General features: G+C 61.7%; 1 protein-coding gene across 4 annotated transcripts; it reads left to right on the forward strand.

Annotated features, from left to right (window-relative positions):
• The first annotated feature begins 6,914 nt into the window (after window positions 1-6,914).
• LOC142036385 (SLAM family member 8-like) lies at window positions 6,915-13,159 on the forward strand. 4 transcript variants are annotated; one of them, XR_012652145.1, is made up of 7 exons: window positions 6,915-7,009; window positions 9,892-10,233; window positions 10,556-10,849; window positions 10,964-11,083; window positions 11,189-11,269; window positions 12,014-12,138; window positions 12,262-13,159. XR_012652145.1 is itself a non-coding variant. In XM_075039524.1 (7 exons), exons 1-6 carry the CDS (start codon window positions 6,937-6,939, stop codon window positions 12,128-12,130), a joined length of 1,038 nt encoding a protein of 345 aa, XP_074895625.1. In that variant the 5' UTR covers window positions 6,915-6,936; the 3' UTR covers window positions 12,131-12,138; window positions 12,262-13,159. The 4 variants fall into 4 exon arrangements, 2 of the variants coding, with proteins under 2 accessions (XP_074895625.1, XP_074895624.1); XR_012652146.1 differs by having other exon boundaries at window positions 12,014-12,121; XM_075039524.1 differs by having other exon boundaries at window positions 11,189-11,280.
• Window positions 13,160-18,041: the final 4,882 nt, after the last annotated feature.

An 18,041-nucleotide genomic window follows, 5' to 3' on the forward strand; every position in this document is an offset into this window, starting at 1 on the left:
CCTGTCCCTTCCCTCAGCGCCGGTTGTCATGCTGGAATTTAATGTGACCCAGGCTGGTGATAAAATATAATTTGATTTCGTTCCTAATAAATCATGAACTCTCGGAGAAGAAAGATGGCAGGAGAGTTAAGGTTCCCTGAATTTGTCTGTGTGGCAGAACAACATAGAATTGGAAGCTAACGCCAGCACCCCAGCTCAGAGCTTAACATGAACACTCAAAGTAGAGGTTACAGGCAGGACACAAGCAGATGCTGCCTACCGGCAAGGCCAGGTCAGTCCTTGGAGCAAACCAGGAGAGCACTGAACCTTGAACAGCGTGACCCAGTGGCCAGCCCTCCAGCTGCAGCCCTCGGGCAGGACAGCTGCTTTGAGTTCAGTGGAGAAGAGGGGCCAAGGGCATGAGACACACACCCCCAAGTGCCAGTCTTCGGCCCTCACAGGCCTCCACAGCAGGTCTCAGCCCTCGCAGGCCTCCGGAGCAGGCCTCAGCGCCAGGCGTTGCCCTCACAGGCCTCCGGAGCAGGCCTCAGCAGCAGTCCTCGGCCTTCACAGGCCTCGGTGCCGGGCCTCGGCCCTCACAGGCCTCCGGAGCAGGCCTCAGCGCCAGGCCTCAGCGCTCACAGGCTTCAGGCCTCGGCCTCGCCCCTTCAGGACAACCGCCCTGGCTCTCCCGAGCTGCCGCAGCACCTCCAGCCCCACGACCGTCCGTCCCAGGCCCGCCCCGCTCCGCCCCTCCCCGCCCCAGCCGGGCACTGGGAAGCCCCGCCCCCACAGCGGGGCTATTTATAGCCTCGGGAATCCCGCGAGACTTGGGTGGGGCCGCCGTCAGGTGAGAACGAGGCGGGGCGGGATTTGCCTGCTGCGGTTCGCTTCGTGCGTCATCACTCGGCGCCCGGCGGCAGCCAGGCCCTGGGGCAGGGAGGTGGGGGGCGCCGGTTGGGGCCTGGAAGCGGCGGCGGCGGCGGCGGCGGCGGGCGAATCCCCGGGAGGCTGGGGTGGGGGCTGGGGGTTGAGGGGCCCTTGGTAGGGTCAGAGAGCACTGGGCCGTGGGGGCCTGAGGGGGGCGGGAGCCTCCAGAGGTGTTGGGGGGACACTGAGGCCTGGGGCTGTGGTAGGCCCAGGGCTGGGGCCTGAGCCTGGGGGCTCCACCCAGAACTAGGGGGCACTGGGGACCTTGGGGGGGGGGGGGTCTGCTACCCCCATAACCCTGTTCTGCTCCCTGGCTGGGGGGCAGCAGCTTGGCTGAGGTGGGCAGGGTCTGTTCGTGTATGTGTGTCTCCTCGCTTCCATCTGCAGCCTCACCAACAGGCAGGCCTCTGTCCCCGGCTGCACCCCGAGCAGCGCAGGGTCTCCTCAGCCTCGGCAAGAGCAGCCTGGAGGGCACGGCTGAGGCCCAGAGGCGGCTACAGTGGCCAGGCCCATGCCCAAGAGTGATGGGAGAGGAGGCAGTAAGGGACAGCGTGGGGTTTGCAGAGCGCTGCTGGGCTCTCCTGGTGAAGATGCTGCTTGCAAAGTGCTAAATTGTGTTACTGCTGGCCTGCCCCTGGAGGAAACGATATGTAAGAGTGAATCTCTATCCCTAACCATTGGTGGTAAATAATAAAAGACTGCGTTTCTCTTCTCCCTGCGTTCTCAGCCCCCTCCAGCAGCTGTTTCTGGAGCAGTGGCCTGTTTCACAACATGCGCTTTTGTGGCAGGGGCACTTGCTGCATGCGGGACTTGCTCACAGCAGCCCTTGGTGCTTTAACCATGTCGTGACTCTTTTTCTGAGGAGCAAAAGTGTCTTAACTATTTTGAGTTTGGCCATCTTTGCCCCTCGCAGAGGGTCAAAATCAGGACCCAGCCCTGACACTGGCAGGTTGAGCTCTGGCCATGGCTGTGGGGTGCACAGGCACCCCCAGTTTATGTTACCTGCTGAGTCCCTCATGGTTTTAAATGGTTGGTTTTCGGTCACTGGTGTGTGCTGGAGGGAACTGGGAGCTGGCATCGGCTTGCCGGGGCGGGGGGGGGGGTGTCCGTGCCCCACCCCCGCAGCACTATGCTGGCCCCGGGCTCCTCATGCTTCTGGGCATGAGATGGCAGCGCTGGGGGCAAGTCCCGGTCGTGCGGGATGAGATCCCAACCCTGCGCTGGGGCAGGGTGGTAATGGAGTGGCTGCAGCGGGGGTACTCCATGGAATGGGGGGCTGAAAGCAAGGCCGTGGGTTGGTGCAGCCCCATGGGACCCACAAGATCCCTACAAAATAACATGTTTGTTTTCTCTCTGCACCGGGTGACGAGTAGCTGTGACTGTCGCTGAGTCCTTTCCTGAGGCCACACTTCCCTCTGCTGGAAGGCCACATGGGCGCATACTTCTCCATCCAGAAGATCTCGTTTACTGGGAACAGTGGGGAAACCCCCGAACCCCCTCGGGTTGTCACCTGCAGGCACATAAATGATTGACAGCGCACTGGGTGAGGAAAACGTGGCGGTGCCTTGGGCACGACACTTTCGCACCTGTTTCGGGAGCTGAAGTGAGGGGCACGGTCTGGCCGGGCGCTGCTCCTGCTCCTCGCCTGCCAGCTGAGCCTGGGGTCTGTGGAGTCTGGCAGCTGCCGGCACCACTGCCCATGGGGATCAACGTCTGCGAGATGACGCCGGGCAGCCTGAATGTGGCTGTCTGAAAGATGGGAGAGGCTGGGGGACGGTGGGTGAGGAGAGCTGGATCCAGCCCTGAGGCGTCCCCCCCAGGAGGTTATGCTGCTCGTGGGGCTGAGCTGAGCCCATGCTCCGAGCAGGCTTTGTCATCGCTACTGTGACAGTGATGGGGACAAAGAGAAGTGGGCTCTGATGCCCAGGACCCCCCTCGCTCACCCCACTGCCAAGGTCTGGCTGAGGGGGACTTGACACCAGCTGGCAGCCCCAGAGCCAGGGGGATCCCCTGGTTCTGGTGCAGGGATGTCACTTCTCAGCCCTCCCTCCTTCCCTGTCTGGCAGACCTGCACCTGGGGGGGCCACAGCAGCAGGGGTAGCACAGCGGGTGGCAACGCAACGTCTCCTCCTTGTCACTCTGACCCTGCTAACGCAGGGACAGCAGTGCAGGTCGTGAGGCGGGAGGTGAAGGAAGGCCCTGCTGAGCTGCAGGCTGGAAGACAGGTGAGGTGTGAAATCGGGGGGGGGTGTTGTGTTGCTACTTATAGATGCCAGAGTGCGAATGTGGAACCCCACAGCTTTGCGCTTACATTTGTTGCTGCATGAGAAGGCAGCAAGGGTCAAGGATGGGCAGGCACTGCGTCTGCCTTTTCGGGGTCGCCTTGCTGACCAGAGCTGTCGGCTTTGCAGGTGAGTGAAGGGCAAGAGCAGAGTTGTCTGCAAAATGGCTGGGGACGGTGGGCTCAGGTCGGCTGCAGCAGTCAGATCCCCTGCTGCGGGTAGTTTGCGGTCCCTCATCGCCCTGTGCCTGCAGCCCTGGAGTGAGGGACGGGGCAACGAGCTCCTGGGACCTCCCTTAACTTCTCTTCTGCACCCTGTTTTTCTGATACTTAATTACCCCAAGCCTGGGTACAGCCCCAGCAGGTGAATGGTGTCCTGGGGGGGACCGTGCTGCTCTCCCCGGCTCTGCCCCTCAACAAGATGGTGAAGGAGATCGAGTGGAGCTTTTCAGATGGTGACGGTGCCACCATTCAAGTGGCAGAGTTTGGCCCCGGTGGCTTCGAGCGCCCCGACCCCAAGGACCGGTTCAAGGACCGGCTGGAGATGTTCAACAAGGCGGCGCTGAAGATCAAGGCCCTGGAGTGGGGCGACAGTGGGGTCTACGGGGCTCGGATTAAACTGCAGCCGGCGGTGGTGGAGGATCAGTTCTTCAACCTCTCCATCTATGGTGGGTGGTTGCAAAGCAGGGGGATGGATTTTACAGAAATTCTTTCATTTGGGCACTAAACACCAGCGCGCGTGGCCCCTCTGCTAGTGCAGTTGGGATGTTTCCAGCCCTGGGAACAGATTCGCCCCCATGTCCCCCTCCCCCCTTGTGTGCAAAGTGACAATTTATAATCACTTGAGCTGAGTTCTCAGTAAATTCTGTGGTTTTCCTGGCTGTGAAAAAGCATGGTCCCTGCCCCCTGCCCACCCAGGACTCAGCACCGCTCAGCATCAGCCATGCACCGGGCTGCTGGCTGCACACCAGGGCCCCGCTTTCCCCCCCGCACGGCACGCAGGCGCTCGCCGCTCCTCATGCGTCAAACGGCAGCTGCCGAGCCAAGGCCGGTGAGCACGTAGGCAGCTCCGGCTCTGAGCTTCCTGCTCCTGCACCGTTTCCTGACCTCCTCGCTCCATCATGCTGCAGCCACGTCGGGCTTGAGCTAATTGGCTCTGGCAGCTGGCTGTGGCACAGGGCGTGCGGCTGGTCCCCGCAGCCATGGAGCATGTTGGGCTGCGTCCTGGCTGTTCCCAGCCTCTGCCCAACCTTTTGGTTGCCCCTGAGCTCCCCCGATACAGGAGGGCAGCAGGGAGCTTTTGCCAGTGAGTATAATCCCCTTCTGTTGCAGAGCCGCTGCCGGACCCCGAAATCCAGAGCTGGCTGCTTTCGAAGAGCCCTGTGTGGTGCCACCTCATGCTGTGGTGCCACACACCCAGCGGGACCGGAGGCACCGTCATCTGGATGAAACCCCGGGGAGAGCCGGGGGGTGTCAGGGTGCATCCCCTCTGCAGCAGTGTGCTCCATGTTGGGGTGCAGCCTAGCTCCCCCAACACCACCCTCACCTACAGGGTCTGGCATGACCTGGAGGAGAGGATCTGATCCATAGACCTGGCCAGCATGTGCTGTAGCGGAGGTGAGGGCAGCATGGAGGGATCAGAGGGGGGGTGAGGGTCTTGGGGGGGCTCTCCTGGTATTTCCAGGCACCCATGAGCTCCCTGCTGCCCCGCAAAGGGCTGGTTTGGGATCCGGGCATCCCCTCACTGTGGTCCTTTCCCCATCACAGGGGACAGCATCAGGCCCGGCTGCTGGACCACAGTGGCTGCAGTGGTGTTCCTGGCAGCCTATGCCACCACGCTGGAGTTTCCTCAAGTCCCTCTGCGGCACTGTCCCTGAAGAAGAGGGATGTGGTAACAGCTCAGACCTCCATGCCCGCCTTCACTGACGCTCTCCACTTTGCATTGGCGCTGCCCGGCTGCCCCTTCGGGCCAGCTCCTCGTGTGGCGGGGACATCCCTCACTGTCACATGCCAAGAACCGCAGCCTGTTTCCATGGCCAGATGGCCCCAGCCACAGCGGCTCTGGCAGCAGCACGTGCTGACAGGAGTGACAACCTTGGGACTGATCCCATCTCCTTTCCCTGGGTCCCACGGACACCCTGACATCCCCGCAGAGGACCGAGCCAGCGGCATTTCCTGGCGCGATTGTGGGGGAGTGACAGACCCAGAAGCTCTGCTCGGTGTTTCCCAAAGTCCTGAGCCAGCACCTGGTGCTTTCAGCCCACCCAGCCAGACAAGCCCCAGTGAGATGCTGCCCGTCTCCTCATTCACGCAGGGACCACGGGGGATGTCCAGTACAGTGATGTTTCACCTTGCCAGGGATGTCCCAGCCTGCAGAACCCCTCAGTGCCACCTCATGGGCAGGAGAATTTGGCAGGAGGAAGCCCCTGCCTTGCACAAGAGCTGGTGACATCCCCAGCAAGCGCCTGCCACGGACCCCTGTCTCCAGATGGATGGCCTTCGTGCCATCCAGCCACGTTGTTGTTGTTCTCCTTGGCTCTCAGAGGACCAGCTGGATTTCCCCGTTAGCTGGAATTTTCAACTCAGCGATTTTTATTTCCCCTCTGCCCTTGAGAGATGTGGGAGGAACTGGCAGAGTGGGCAGCGTGTCCAGCCCCTGCTTGGCTGCCTGCTTCTCTCAGGGGACCCCGATGGGCAGTTTTGGGACATTCACCGGCCACAAACAGCCCGTGTCCCTCTCTGCACCAGCCTCAGTTTCCCCAGCACTTTGACGACCCTCTTTGAAAGTGCCCCAGGAGAAGCGCTGGAGTTAATAATACCCTGGGTGCAGGTTAATGATTTTGCTCATAGGTGGGGAGCAGTGAACACTGTCCCATCTGCTCTCTCCTGCTGCAGGGAGAGCAGCCCTGCTGCAGAGGCTGCTTTCCCCCTCCCTGTTTTCCATTTTGAGTTGCTGGAGGTTTTAAATAAAAAATAAGCTTTCTGTGCTGCTAATGGAAAGTGCTTCCTTCCAGCCACGGCCCCCGCAGCAGCTCAGGGCTCTGACATTGTGGCTGGAGGGCTTGGTGGGTGGCTTCTGCAGCCCCGAGAGGGGAGAGGTGTGTGAGGGACCGGGGGGAGCCCATGGGGACGATTTGGTGGGTCCACGGCTGCCTTGGCATTACCACCAGACCCTGCCAAGGCATCTATTTCCCAGGTGTGCCCCCTGTGATTCAAACAAGATCTCCCATCTGCTTGGGGACATCCCCTCCCATGCTGTTTTCTGCACCCAAGGGGGCTCAGGCACCCCCATGCTCCCCATGGGAGTGGAACTGGGGGTGCTCCCACCACCCAGCTCCAGGATGCTCCTGCTGCCTGGGTTTCGCCAGGGAAGTGCTCTTAATGTTGGGAAGCCCAATTTCAATGAGCCCTCGGTCACCCCCAGGGCCAGCGGGAGATCTGGTAGGGCTGTGCTGGGCATCGCCGGCATTAATCCAGGCACTGAACCAGGCTGACGAGGGATGCTGCAGGGTCGGGGGTCACCAGCAGCCCCCACCATGCTCGCTTAGCATCCTTGGTGGCACGGGTCCTACACGCTTCCCCCCCCCCCGACCACCTCATCATTTATGGCCAGCTAATTAATAAGCTGGCTGTGCCCTGCTATGCACGGCTTCCTACGACTTGCAGCGAGAGGCAGCTTTGCTCCTCCCCATCTCTCCTGCTGCTGACTCTGCCCACTGAGCCACACGAAGAGTCGAGGAGGAGAAATGGAGGGGGAATTGGCCAGGAGCAAAGCCCAGCTACCCTCGCTGCTCCTGGCGCTGCTCAGCCTCTGGCCAGGTGAGTGGGTGGGCAGCCGCTGCTGAGCCCTCGTCCCTCGGGAGCATTGTGGCAGGGGGTTGGTGGCAGGGTGGGCTACGGGCAGGGATGCCGACCCCATCCTGCCTTCTCCCTGCCTGCTGCTGGCTTATTGCAGCCCACCCCAATGCTGCCCCTCCATCCCTCTACGCTCCCGGGCGCGAGATGATTTCTGGAATGCTGGTTTAGCGGTCCAGCCTTAATGAGAGGTTTCATAATGAGGCGGCAGCCAAGCGGCCACGGACGCCCTGACTCCATCCCCCCGTGAGGGTCCCCTCACCCCTAACGTGGCTTCTGCCGGGTGCTGCTGTCGCCCCACGGAGCCCTTTAACCCCCCGGGACCGTGCCAGATCTGACTGTGAAGCGGCTCCTTACATAAAGCAGGAGTGAGGAATCCCCTTAATTCCCAGTGTGCTAATCCACACTTTTAATAATTCCCATAAAACCTCCAATTCCTACAGAAAGCATCTAGTAGTACGGGCAGATTAGCAGCAGGGGGGTTATCTTCCTAATGATTAATTGGCTTCACGAGCAAGACAGGCTGTCGCCAGCCATTGGGCAGGAGGGCTGTGGTACAAGGTGCCAGCTCTGCCACACTGATGACAAATATCTGACCCAGCTAGATGGAAAATAGACTGTTAATGATGCTTCGGAGTTTTCCAGCTGCTTTCTTTGATCAAAATTATTTGATATCAGAGTGTAGTGGGGGGGGGGGGTGATGAGAAAGAGCAAAATCTGGGCTGGCGGTGAATAAACACTGGGCTAAAATCAGCCCCGTATTTTTGAGGGTCTGATGGAGACCCGAGTTGGACTAATCTGGGTGCCAAATGCATCATGATGCATCGAGCATCAACGTGTTTGTCCCCCTCCCTCGCCCACTGGATCCTGCCATGGGGTCGTGGCTACGGAGACTGGGGTTCCCGGAATCCTGTGGTAAACAGGATGAACCGGGAGGATGCCGGGGAGGCAAGTCGGCAGCTGGGCTTGGCAGAGGCCTGGAACCAGCCGGCTTTTCCCAGCCGTCATTTCCTCTAACTACTCATACAATAGGGTGGGGGTTGCCGGCAGGGACCCCCCCACAGAGCCACAGCTGGCGGATGTACTGTGGGAGGGTGGAAAACGCCGGGAGGGGTGCAGGGAGGATGCCCATGCCGTTGCCCGTGCTGTTGCCTGCACGGTGCCCTAGGTGAGCAACCCCTGGTTTAAACGCGGTGGGCAGCGCCACTGGGGAAGCACAGCTGACGGACAGATGGACGGCGGGCAGACGGGGCACACATGCACCTCCAGCCTTCACACGGCTGTGGCGAGGGATTCGGGAAGAGCATCTGCGCGAGGTCCTCCATAAGGAGCCTGATGAGCTTCTGCAGGACCCCCCCAGCTCCTTTTTCCAATTCAGGGTGACGGCTGTCCCCTCCTGTCCCCCTCCAGACCCCAAACCTGGGTCTCAGGACTCCCAGCTTCCCCCTCATCATGCCACTGATCGCCCCATGTCACCCCACTCCCACGCACAGGCTCAGCATCCTCCCTTCAAGCTCAGCGAGAGCCACGTGTCGATGGTGCCCACAGCCGGGGCAGCTTCACAGGGCCCCGAAAACTTCATGAGCACCCAGGAAAGCGGTAGAAATCTGATCGGGGTTATGATTCGCCTGGAAGAACAGGAATCGAGCCTGGGATAAGCAGGATCAGCACAACAAAAGCTCCAGCGACGTGGAGCACTTCTTATAAAGCAAAGCAAAGAGGCAGCTTGTAATGTGGGGCTGCTGGAGGATTTTATACAAAGTAAACACTCGAATGTCTGTGTTTAATCTGCTTTAATATACAGGCACATCTGCTTCTGCCTCCTGCGGGTGGGGGGAGAGGAGGGGAGGCGGCAGGGGGCTGCACCGAGGCGATGCAGGACCCATCAACCCGTTGTGGGGACCCATCCTAGCCGGGACAGGGGGAAAGTCACTTGCCCCGACCTCACCATTCCAACGGCTGGGCAACCAGATCCCCGCGTGGGACAAGGAGAGGGAGAAGGGGAGGCTGTTATCCCAGTGGCAGAGAAGTGTGGGGGGCTGCGGGGGCCGGGGCTGGCAGAGGAGACAGCTTGTAGGTAGGCGGGAGCTGCCAGGAGCGAGGGAGGTGGTGCTGAGCAGCTCCTGGCATGATTTTGCAGAGAGCTGTCGATGCTGCCAAAAAAACCCCATGGTGGCAGCTCAGATGGAGGGGCTGAAACTTGCCCCTTGCTGAAACTTGCTGGGGAGCCACCTGGGATAGAGACAGCAAACTCCATCCCTGCGGGAATCATCCTGGTCCTGCATCTCAGAGGTGGCTCCATCCCTTCTGGGTCCAGCATCTCCACCATGCAGGGATCCCAGCAGCCATCCCAGCTCTCCCCCATCACCTTAACCCTTGTCGATCTTTCGTAGGCATCTTGGCCGAGGCGCGTTTTAAGGCGGACAATGAGGTTTTGCAGATGCTGGCTGGGAACTCCTCCCAGACTCTGTTGGAGCGTTGTTCCGGTGAGAGCCCGGCTGCAGCCCCGGGGATGGCACCGTTCAGATGGGGCACCCGCATCTGAACCAGTAGATGCTTTATTTATTTTTTTTGGCAACCAGTCTCCAAGCCCTGCATCCTTCCCTCCCTGCCAGAGTAGGAAGCGGCTCCGTCGGGATACGGGGTCTTATGGGTGGGGACATCCCCGTCCCCAGCCCAGAAAGGGACCAGCCGGCGGAGAGACCAGGTGGCTGCGTCAGGGTGGGGAGATGCTGCTTCTTCCACCCGAAAAGGGACACGTCCCCAAGGGTCCTTCTGTCCCTGTCTTTTCCCTGCTGTCCCCGTCTTGTCCCTATGCACCCGATGACTTTCTGCCTTGTCCGCAGAGCTCCTCTTTGGCCAAGCCAGGGCACAGCCCCAGGAGGTGAATGGTGTCCTGGGGGGGACCGTGCTGCTCTCCCCAGCTCTGCCCCCCAACAAGACAGTGAAGGAAATCGAGTGGAGCTTTTCAGATGGTGACAGTGCCACCATTCAAGTGGCAGAGTTTGGCCCCGGCGGCTTTGAGCGCCCTGACCCCAAGGACCGGTTCAAGGACCGGCTGGAGATGTTCAACAAGATGGCGCTGAAGATCAGGGCCTTGGAGCGGGGCGACAGTGGGGTCTACGGGGCTCGGATTAAACTGCAGCCGGCACTGGTGGAGGATCAGTTCTTCAACCTCTCCATCTATGGTGAGCGGCTGCATGCTGGGGATTTGGCAGAGGTGCTGGGGGCAAACCTAGAAAGCCCTGAGTGCGAGCACTAACCCCTTTACAGGTGGGGAAACTGAGGCACGGAGCAATGTTGGGGTTTACCAGGGTTAGGTTAGACCCCAGCCTTTGCACCCCAGTGCCTGCAGCCCCTCAAGCTCTGCAAAAGGCCAAATCCTGCCACCGCAGGGGTACCCGGGCTGGCCGTGCCATGCCCCGCTGGGGACAAGCATGACGGTGGGGATGAGCAGGGTGGAGAAATCCCTGCCGTCCCATGCTGATCCGTCCCCTCCATTGGATGCAGAGTCGGTGCCAAGCCCCCGGACCCGCAGCCAGCTCCTGGCCAGCACCCTGGAGTGGTGCAACCTGACGTTGCAGTGCCAGGGCGCCGGGAAAGGCGCCGTCAATGTCACCTGGAAGAAGGACAACATCATCCGGGACCTGACCTCTGACCGCCACCAGCTCTCCCCGGACGGGACCACCCTACGGTTGGCCCTACCACCCACCGCCGCCAACGTCACCTACGCCTGCACCGTCAGCAACCCTGCTGACCAGAAGGTCGTCCTCTTTGACCTGCAAGCCATCTGCCAAAGCGGAGGTGAGACCCTCGCCCCGGGGATGCATAGGTGTCCGACATCAGCTGGCTGGCTTGGCATGGGTGGGGGGCTCAGCCCTTGACGAGGGGTTGGCACCACTCTCTCTGCCCGCCCAGGGGGACAGACGTCCTTCTCAAAGTCGGGGTACATCGTCCTGACCCTCATCCTGCTGGCGGTGAGCTTGGGGGGAGCCTTCTGGTGCTGGCGGATGAATAGTGAGAAGGCAGCAGACCCAGGCAAGTGAAGCCGCCCCCCTCCCTGAGAGCTGGCATGGCTTTGAGGGGCCCGGGGGAGTGTGTGTGGGAGCTCCTGGCCCCCCCTCATGCCCTGCTCCCCTGCAGCTGCCACCCCCACAGCGCCCGCCGAGGAGAGCCCCTCTGACCCCCAGTACGCCGAGATCGTGCGCCGGAGCCCCCCGGAAGGTAATGACCAGGTGAGGCCCCCGGGGGGCTGGGGGCTGCTGCCCAAGGAGGGCTGTGCTGGGGGATCCCAGCCATGCTGAGGGGGTCCCAGCCAAACTGGGGTCCCAGCCATGCTGGGGTCCTGACAACTCCAGGAGTCCCAGTCATGCCGGGAGTCATGGCAACACTGGGGGTCCCAGCCACATTGGGGGTCTTGGCTGACTGGGAGTCCTGGCCACGCTGGGGTCCTAACAACACTGGGGGCCCCAGCCATGCCAGGGGGTCCTGGCCAAACTGGGGTCCCAGCCACACTGGGCTTATGACAACACTGGGGGTCCCAGCCACAGCGGAGTCCTTTTCAAACTGGGGGTCCTGCCAAACCGGGGGTCCTGGCCACACCAGGGTCTTGGCTACACCAGGGGTCCCAGTCACGCTGAGGTCATGGCATCATGGGGGCCCCAGCCTCACTGGGGGTCCCAGTCACACTGGAGTCATGGCCACACTGGGGTCATGGCCATACTGGGGGTCCCAGCAATGCAGGGGTCCCACCAACCCTGGGGGTCCCAGCCACACCAGCGTCCCAGCCACACCGGGGACGTGGGCACACTGGGGATCCTGACCACAGCAGTGTCCTGGCCCCATGGGCCACTCATGGGTGCAGGCTGAACTCCGTGCCAGGGCAGAGCAACCCGCAGGCGCTCCCCAGGGCTGGGGAGGGGAGTGGGGCTGGTGGGTCCCTCAGCAGCCCCCCAATTTCTGCCGCAGGGCCTCAGTCACCCTGAAAATAACCAGGAGCAGAGCCCGCCACAGAAAGCACTGGTCACCACCGTCTATGAGCAGATCCACCGGGCGCCAGAGGACACAGCCGAAGAGGTGACATAGGCCCTCAGGTGCGGGGGGGCTGCCCCCAAAAAAGGACTGATGCCGGGTTGGGGGGGTGTCTGTATGTGGGGACCCGCTGAACCTTCATCACTGCACACTGCGGAGGCTGAAGGGGCTCCTTTTTCCTGCAGGCACCCGCAGAGCCGGAGCATCGGGATTTCCCGGAAGGGCTGTAAAGTGCGTTGTGTGCCAAATCCGAACCCTTCAGCCCCCGTTTTGGCTCCGGGGATGGGAGGCACCATCTCGGGGCGATAACCGGCCGGATGCTTTCCCCCCCACCTCCGGTTTCTCTCCAATCTCCTTGTCTGATGCCCTTTGAGACTGTTTTGGGGAGCAGGATCCCGGACCAAGGCAGAGACAAGCAGCGGCGAAGCTGGGGGACCCTCCGTGGTCCCCAGATACCCCGGGATGCTCTGGGATGGGGACACACACCCACACACACACCGGGGTTCACCTCCCACGTGCCGCCACTGCTGGGCTTGGCCGGGGCTGGGGGCATTGGGGAGGGCAGGGGCACATCCTGGTGCCAGCCAGGCCATGCTGCTTCAGCACGGCACTGCACGTCCAGGATGAGACCCCCTTGGGCAGACTGACACCCCCCCACCCCATCCCACTCCCACCCATTCCCAGGCCTCCCTCCCAACCTTCAGCTCCCCCCCCGGAGCCTCACAGGGACCCTCTGTGGGGAGATGCCCACGCAGGGTGGACCTGCCCACCCGCTTCGCCGCTGCCACAGAGACACGGGGAGGGGGGACACTGGGGTGTCCCCCCAGCCCCGTCCCATGCAGCTTCCACTGGAGTGGACCCGGGTGGCATCTCCGGGGCCATGGAGGGATGCAGAAGGGACTGTCGCCCACGCAGACCCGCCGAGAAGCACCCCCCCTTCCCCACTCCCTGAGCTGTTGCCTGTGTAGCCCGTGTTGTGACGATGGAGGGGTTGTCTCACTGCCTGTGTGTCCAGCACCTACTGTCACGGGGCCCCTCGCTCGGCCAGACCTCCCGCCGTTGTAAAAACAGCAAATAAATGTTGGTGAGATCACAGGGGAGAGCTGGTGGAGCGGGCACGCGTGGGCGTGCGTGGGCGTGCAAGCGTGTGTGTGTGCATGCATGTGCGTGTGTGTGCATGCACGCGCGTGTGCACACGTACACCTCTTTCTCTCTGCGCATCCGCACGTGGACCCGTTGCAGTAAAAACATCCTGGGGCCATTCAAACTGCCCAGGTTTGGGGCTGCAGCCCAAGAAACCCCAGCCCGGCCCCCTGTGTGCAGAGGGGGGACACAGCTGCCTCTCGCTTCCCTTTTTCGAAAGGCAGCAGCGGCGTGACCTCTGCTTGTGGTCTGTGTGCTGCCTGGGGCCAGCCCGGCCCCCCCCATCCCTCCCCGAAACCCAGGGGGCTCTCGCAGCCTGACCCTCCGTCACAGCTGGGAGTCCCAAGGGGTGACAACCGCCATGGGGACAGGGCAGGGCTGTCCCCAGAGACCTGCTCCTCTTTTACCTGTCTTCTGCTGCTGCGGTGGGGGTTTTGGTGCAGCAAAAGCTTCTCAAGCAAAGACTTTGCTGCTGGTGGTAAGAAACTGGCCGAGCCCCCAGCAAGAAATGCAGCATCGGGGCAGGGGAACGGGATATCCCGGGTGCTGGGAACCCAACCAGGACATTTCCAAGCCAACAGGGACCCTCTCCCCTCAAGTTAAAGCCAGGGAAACCTTCCTCGGGAAGAGCAGCCACCCCAGCTTGGCCCCATGGTGGGAACAAGGACTCATCCTTATCCCAGGTGTGCTCAGCTCCATACAGGCAGCCAGCCCAGCTAGTATTATTTACCCAACAGCAGGCAGGAGCAGACAGCATCCAGCTCCTTCCTTTATTTATTACACCTGGTTCCCAGGGGGAAATCAAAGGCTGGGCAGTGGGGATCAGCTTGGGGGTTTTGGGGATCAGCAAAAAACCCTTGGTGCAGCTGGAGGGAGAGATCCCACTGACCCCGACCCATGGCTGGGCTGTGCCGGCTGTGGCTTGGCGACGTCCCCATGGTGTCCTTGCGTCACCCCTCCCCTGGGAAGGTGCGTTACCATACGTGGGTAGATTTGCATGTTCACTCCCTCCAAGCTGGTACATAGAGCTGAGATCAAGGTTTTGAGCTCGCAGCAGTGTTGGAGCAATGGGGATGTCGCTCGGCCGCCCACGTCCCCGCGTCCCCTGGCTGCTGGCGCTGCTCCTCATGGTGGCAGGTAGGAGTGAGGGGAGGGCAGCAACTGTGCTGGGGGGGACCATGGCTGTTCCAATGCTTGCAACCCCCATTTTTTAGGGAGTGGGCGGTGGTGGGAGAGAGCTGGGGAGTGTGGCTTTGGGTCCCAGTTGCAAAATGAACCCTAGCACTGGGAGTTTAAAAAATACATGAAATATTAAGGGCAAGAACAGGAATTTCCCTCTACAAAGAAGCCGGGAATGATGCACCAGGGCATTGGTGGTTCCTTGCTGGGGCGAGCTGGGGCTGCTTGCTTGCAGCTGATGGGGGGAAATGATGTGGGGCATTGCTCAGCCTCCCCTCCTCACTTTACTGCCGGCATAAATCAATCCTCGAGAGGTTTACAGACCCCAGGGCCAGCACCTGGGGCTGTTTCCTCCTTCTTCTGCTCTGTGGCTGCTGCTGGATGCCCTCGGCCCAGCCAACCCGCCACAGGAAAAAGGAAAATTAATTTTGGCGAGTTACGGAGGAAGGCGGCAAGGAGGGGCAATCTCCCCTCTTTGTTTGCCTGTGTGTTTCCATGAGGAGGAAGAGGGAGGCCAAAGGGTGGCTTGGCCCTGGACTGCTCCGGCTGTGCTGCAGCATTACTGCTACATACCCACCTCTTCGGGGCTTGAGGGGGGGCCCTGTATCCTGCAGCTGTCGGGTGCACCTGGAAAACGCTCGATGGGTGCAATGAGTGGTCAGGGGTTGGGTGCTGCCCAGCGTTTAACCACCACCTAGCTGGGTGCCCCCGGGGATGGCTGGGACACGGCAGTGCCATGGTCTCACTCCCTACCACCACACACCGCCGCTGAACTGAGCGCAGCGTCCCGCCAGCACCCGACGTGGTGGTACCCAAATGAATCCCCCAACTCTGCTCCCAGGGGAGCGCATGCCCTGAACTGGGGGGTGGGGGTGTCCACGGCCATGCTCGCGTGATGGGGGGATGCACCCCCCAACGCTGCGCTGGTGCGTGCGGTTTGCAGCTATGCTGGCTGCGTGGTGCCCTTCACCTCTCCTTCCTCTCTGAAAAACAAAGCGGTGGAGGGAGAGGTCAGAGCCGGCCCCAAAGCACGCAAGAGGTGAACAGCCGGCGAGTTGGGGTGCAGAATGAGCCTTGCAGTGTGGGGACATGGCTGTCTGTCTGTCTTTCCCCTGTCTGGGGGTGGCTGCATCAACATCTTGCAGCATTCAACATCTTGGAGTCGCATCGCCCGGCGTGGGCAGCTCTGCTGCTGGGAGCATCTCACTGTCACCCCAGGAACAGAGGGGCTGCGCCCCCCCCCAAAAGCTCAGCGCTGAGCTGCCCCACAGCCCTGGACGGAGGGTCCCTGTCGCGACTGGGACCCATGGGAACGTTTCCCAAAGGTTTAACCTCAAATGTGCCCCGGTTTGAGCCTCGCTTGGGCGCAGGCATGATGGGGAGAGCATCCCCATCCTCTCCGTGAAGCCCTGGCTGGTCCCTATCATGGGGATGACCCATGCACAGTGTGGGGTGACACTGGGACAACACAAGATGATACTGGGAAGGCACCACAAGTGCCCAGCATCCCCCCTGGCGCTGGGGGATGCCTAGCCCCGTGCGTGGTACCCAGCCACCAGGGATGCTGGCAGGAGAGGTGATGGGTGTAGGATTAAATGAATCATCTCAGGCAGGCACTGCACTCTCATGAGTAAGGCACCAGTGGGCAGGTGCCCACAGATACCTCAGGTGGGGGCTGTGGGCAAGAACAGGGGGTCTGCTGGGGGTCCCCATCCTCCACACTATCCCTGTCCCGGCCAGGCTGCCCAGCCCTGGCATGTGAACGGCATCCTGGGGGGGTCCGTGCTGCTCTCCCAGGCTCTGTCCCCCAGCAAGACAGTGAAGGAGATCGAGTGGAGCTTTTCAGTCGGTGCCGGTGCCACCATTCAGGTGGCAGAGTTTGGCCCCGGTGGCTTCAAGCGCCCCGACCCCAAGGACCAGTTCAAGGACCAGCTGGAGATGTTCAACAGGACAGCACTGCAGATCGGGGCCCTGGAGTGAGGCGACAGTGGGGTCTACGGGGCTTGGATTAAACTGCACCTGGCGGTGGTGGAGAATCAGTCCTTCAACCTCTCCGTCCATGGTGAGTGGCTGCAAAGCAGCAGGTGGTAGAGTTGGGTTTACAGCCCCAGCGGGGCTGCGGGGCAGGCAATAAAACCCTTCTACACCTGGAGTTATCAGCGCCCAGGAAAGGGGAAGAGAAATTGCTCTTGCTGCTGAGCATCTGTCATGGGAATTTTCCTGGGATTATGACTAACCACAATCCACCCCCACCTGCACTTCCCCTTCCCACACCCCCTCGCTGCCCGTCCGGCCCAGCTCGCTCTCCCTGGGGGATCAAGGGTGTCCCAGGGTGTCCTCGGGGTGTCCCTGGGCAGGCTGGGTCCTATGACAGGTTTGGTTTACACCTTAAACAGGGCTGGTGCCAGTGCTGGGGATCCAGCACCGGCTGCTCTCCCTCACCACCCAAGGGTGCAATGTCACCCTGTGGTGCTGGGTGCCAGCCGGCAGCGATGCTGAAGCCGTCTGGCAGCTCGGCAGCTCCCCCAGGACGCCATGGGGACAGCTCTGTGAAGACAGCCAGACGCTGTGCCTGGCCATGCCTGCCAGCCCCTTCAACTCCAGCTACACCTGCGTAGCCCGAAATCCCATCCAGGAGAAGAACACCTCCATCCCCCTGGACGCCCTGTGCCAGCAGGGTAAACACCCACCCCCCCCACCCCCCCGGCACCCACTGCCACCCAGCGGGGTCCTGGCACCCACCACGGCTTGTTGCAGCAGGGACGCCTGACTGGTGGAGGTGGCATATGTGCCTGGGGCCGCTGGCCATGGGCGTGGGAGCCCTGCTCAGCATCATCTGGCTGTGGAGGAAGAAGAGGAGGAAGAAAGCAGCCAAGGGAGGTGGGTGCTGCTGGGTCAAGGCTATGTCTTCGCAGCCGGGATTGCTTGGCAAACAGAGCTGGGAAAGAGGGAACCGGCTTTTTTCCTTTGCTGTGGCTCTGCCTGCCTGCCTTCCCCTGCCTGCCCTGCCTGGACCAGGATGGCTCCATCACCTCCTTCCCCGCATCCCAGCTCCCCTCGGCTCGCTCCCACCTGCTCCTCTCTCCATAGCCGCCCTCACCTCCCCCTCCAGCGAGGATGCTCTGCCGGAGCCATTTTACACCGAGATCCAAAGGAGAACCCCCCCCAGAGACGCATGAGTGGGTGAGGCTGGGGGGCCAGGACCAAATTTTGCTCCTGGCCAGTTGCACAGCGACGCTGGAGCCAAATTAGGCTCATGCTGGGGCCAGGCTCCAGCTTTCAGCCCTTCCCTCCAGGTTGACGGTCCCTCTGTGTCCCCGACATCCCCTGAGCTGGGGGCTGCAGCCCCCTTCCACAAACCCCATCCCCCTGGAAGCGGCTCCTGGCTCCTGGGGTGGATGGGGAGGTGCCACGAGGTGACATTGAAGGGCACTTTCCAGGGCCACCATGTCCCCAGCCAGGGAGCGGCTGTGACCATCCCCCTGCCAAAAGGTGGGTGGCTCGGGGCGGGGATTCTCCCTGTTTTCTGGCCCCGAGCAGCGAGACCACCCCACCACCATCTACAGCTAGCTGCAGGCAGGCACAGGCAGCTGGGCCGAGACGGTCGCCTTGCCCGCCGCGGCCGGTGAGTGCCGCCGGCATT

The sequence above is a fragment of the Buteo buteo genome, chromosome 11, assembly GCF_964188355.1.
Source record: "Buteo buteo chromosome 11, bButBut1.hap1.1, whole genome shotgun sequence".
NCBI lineage: Eukaryota > Metazoa > Chordata > Aves > Accipitriformes > Accipitridae > Buteo > Buteo buteo.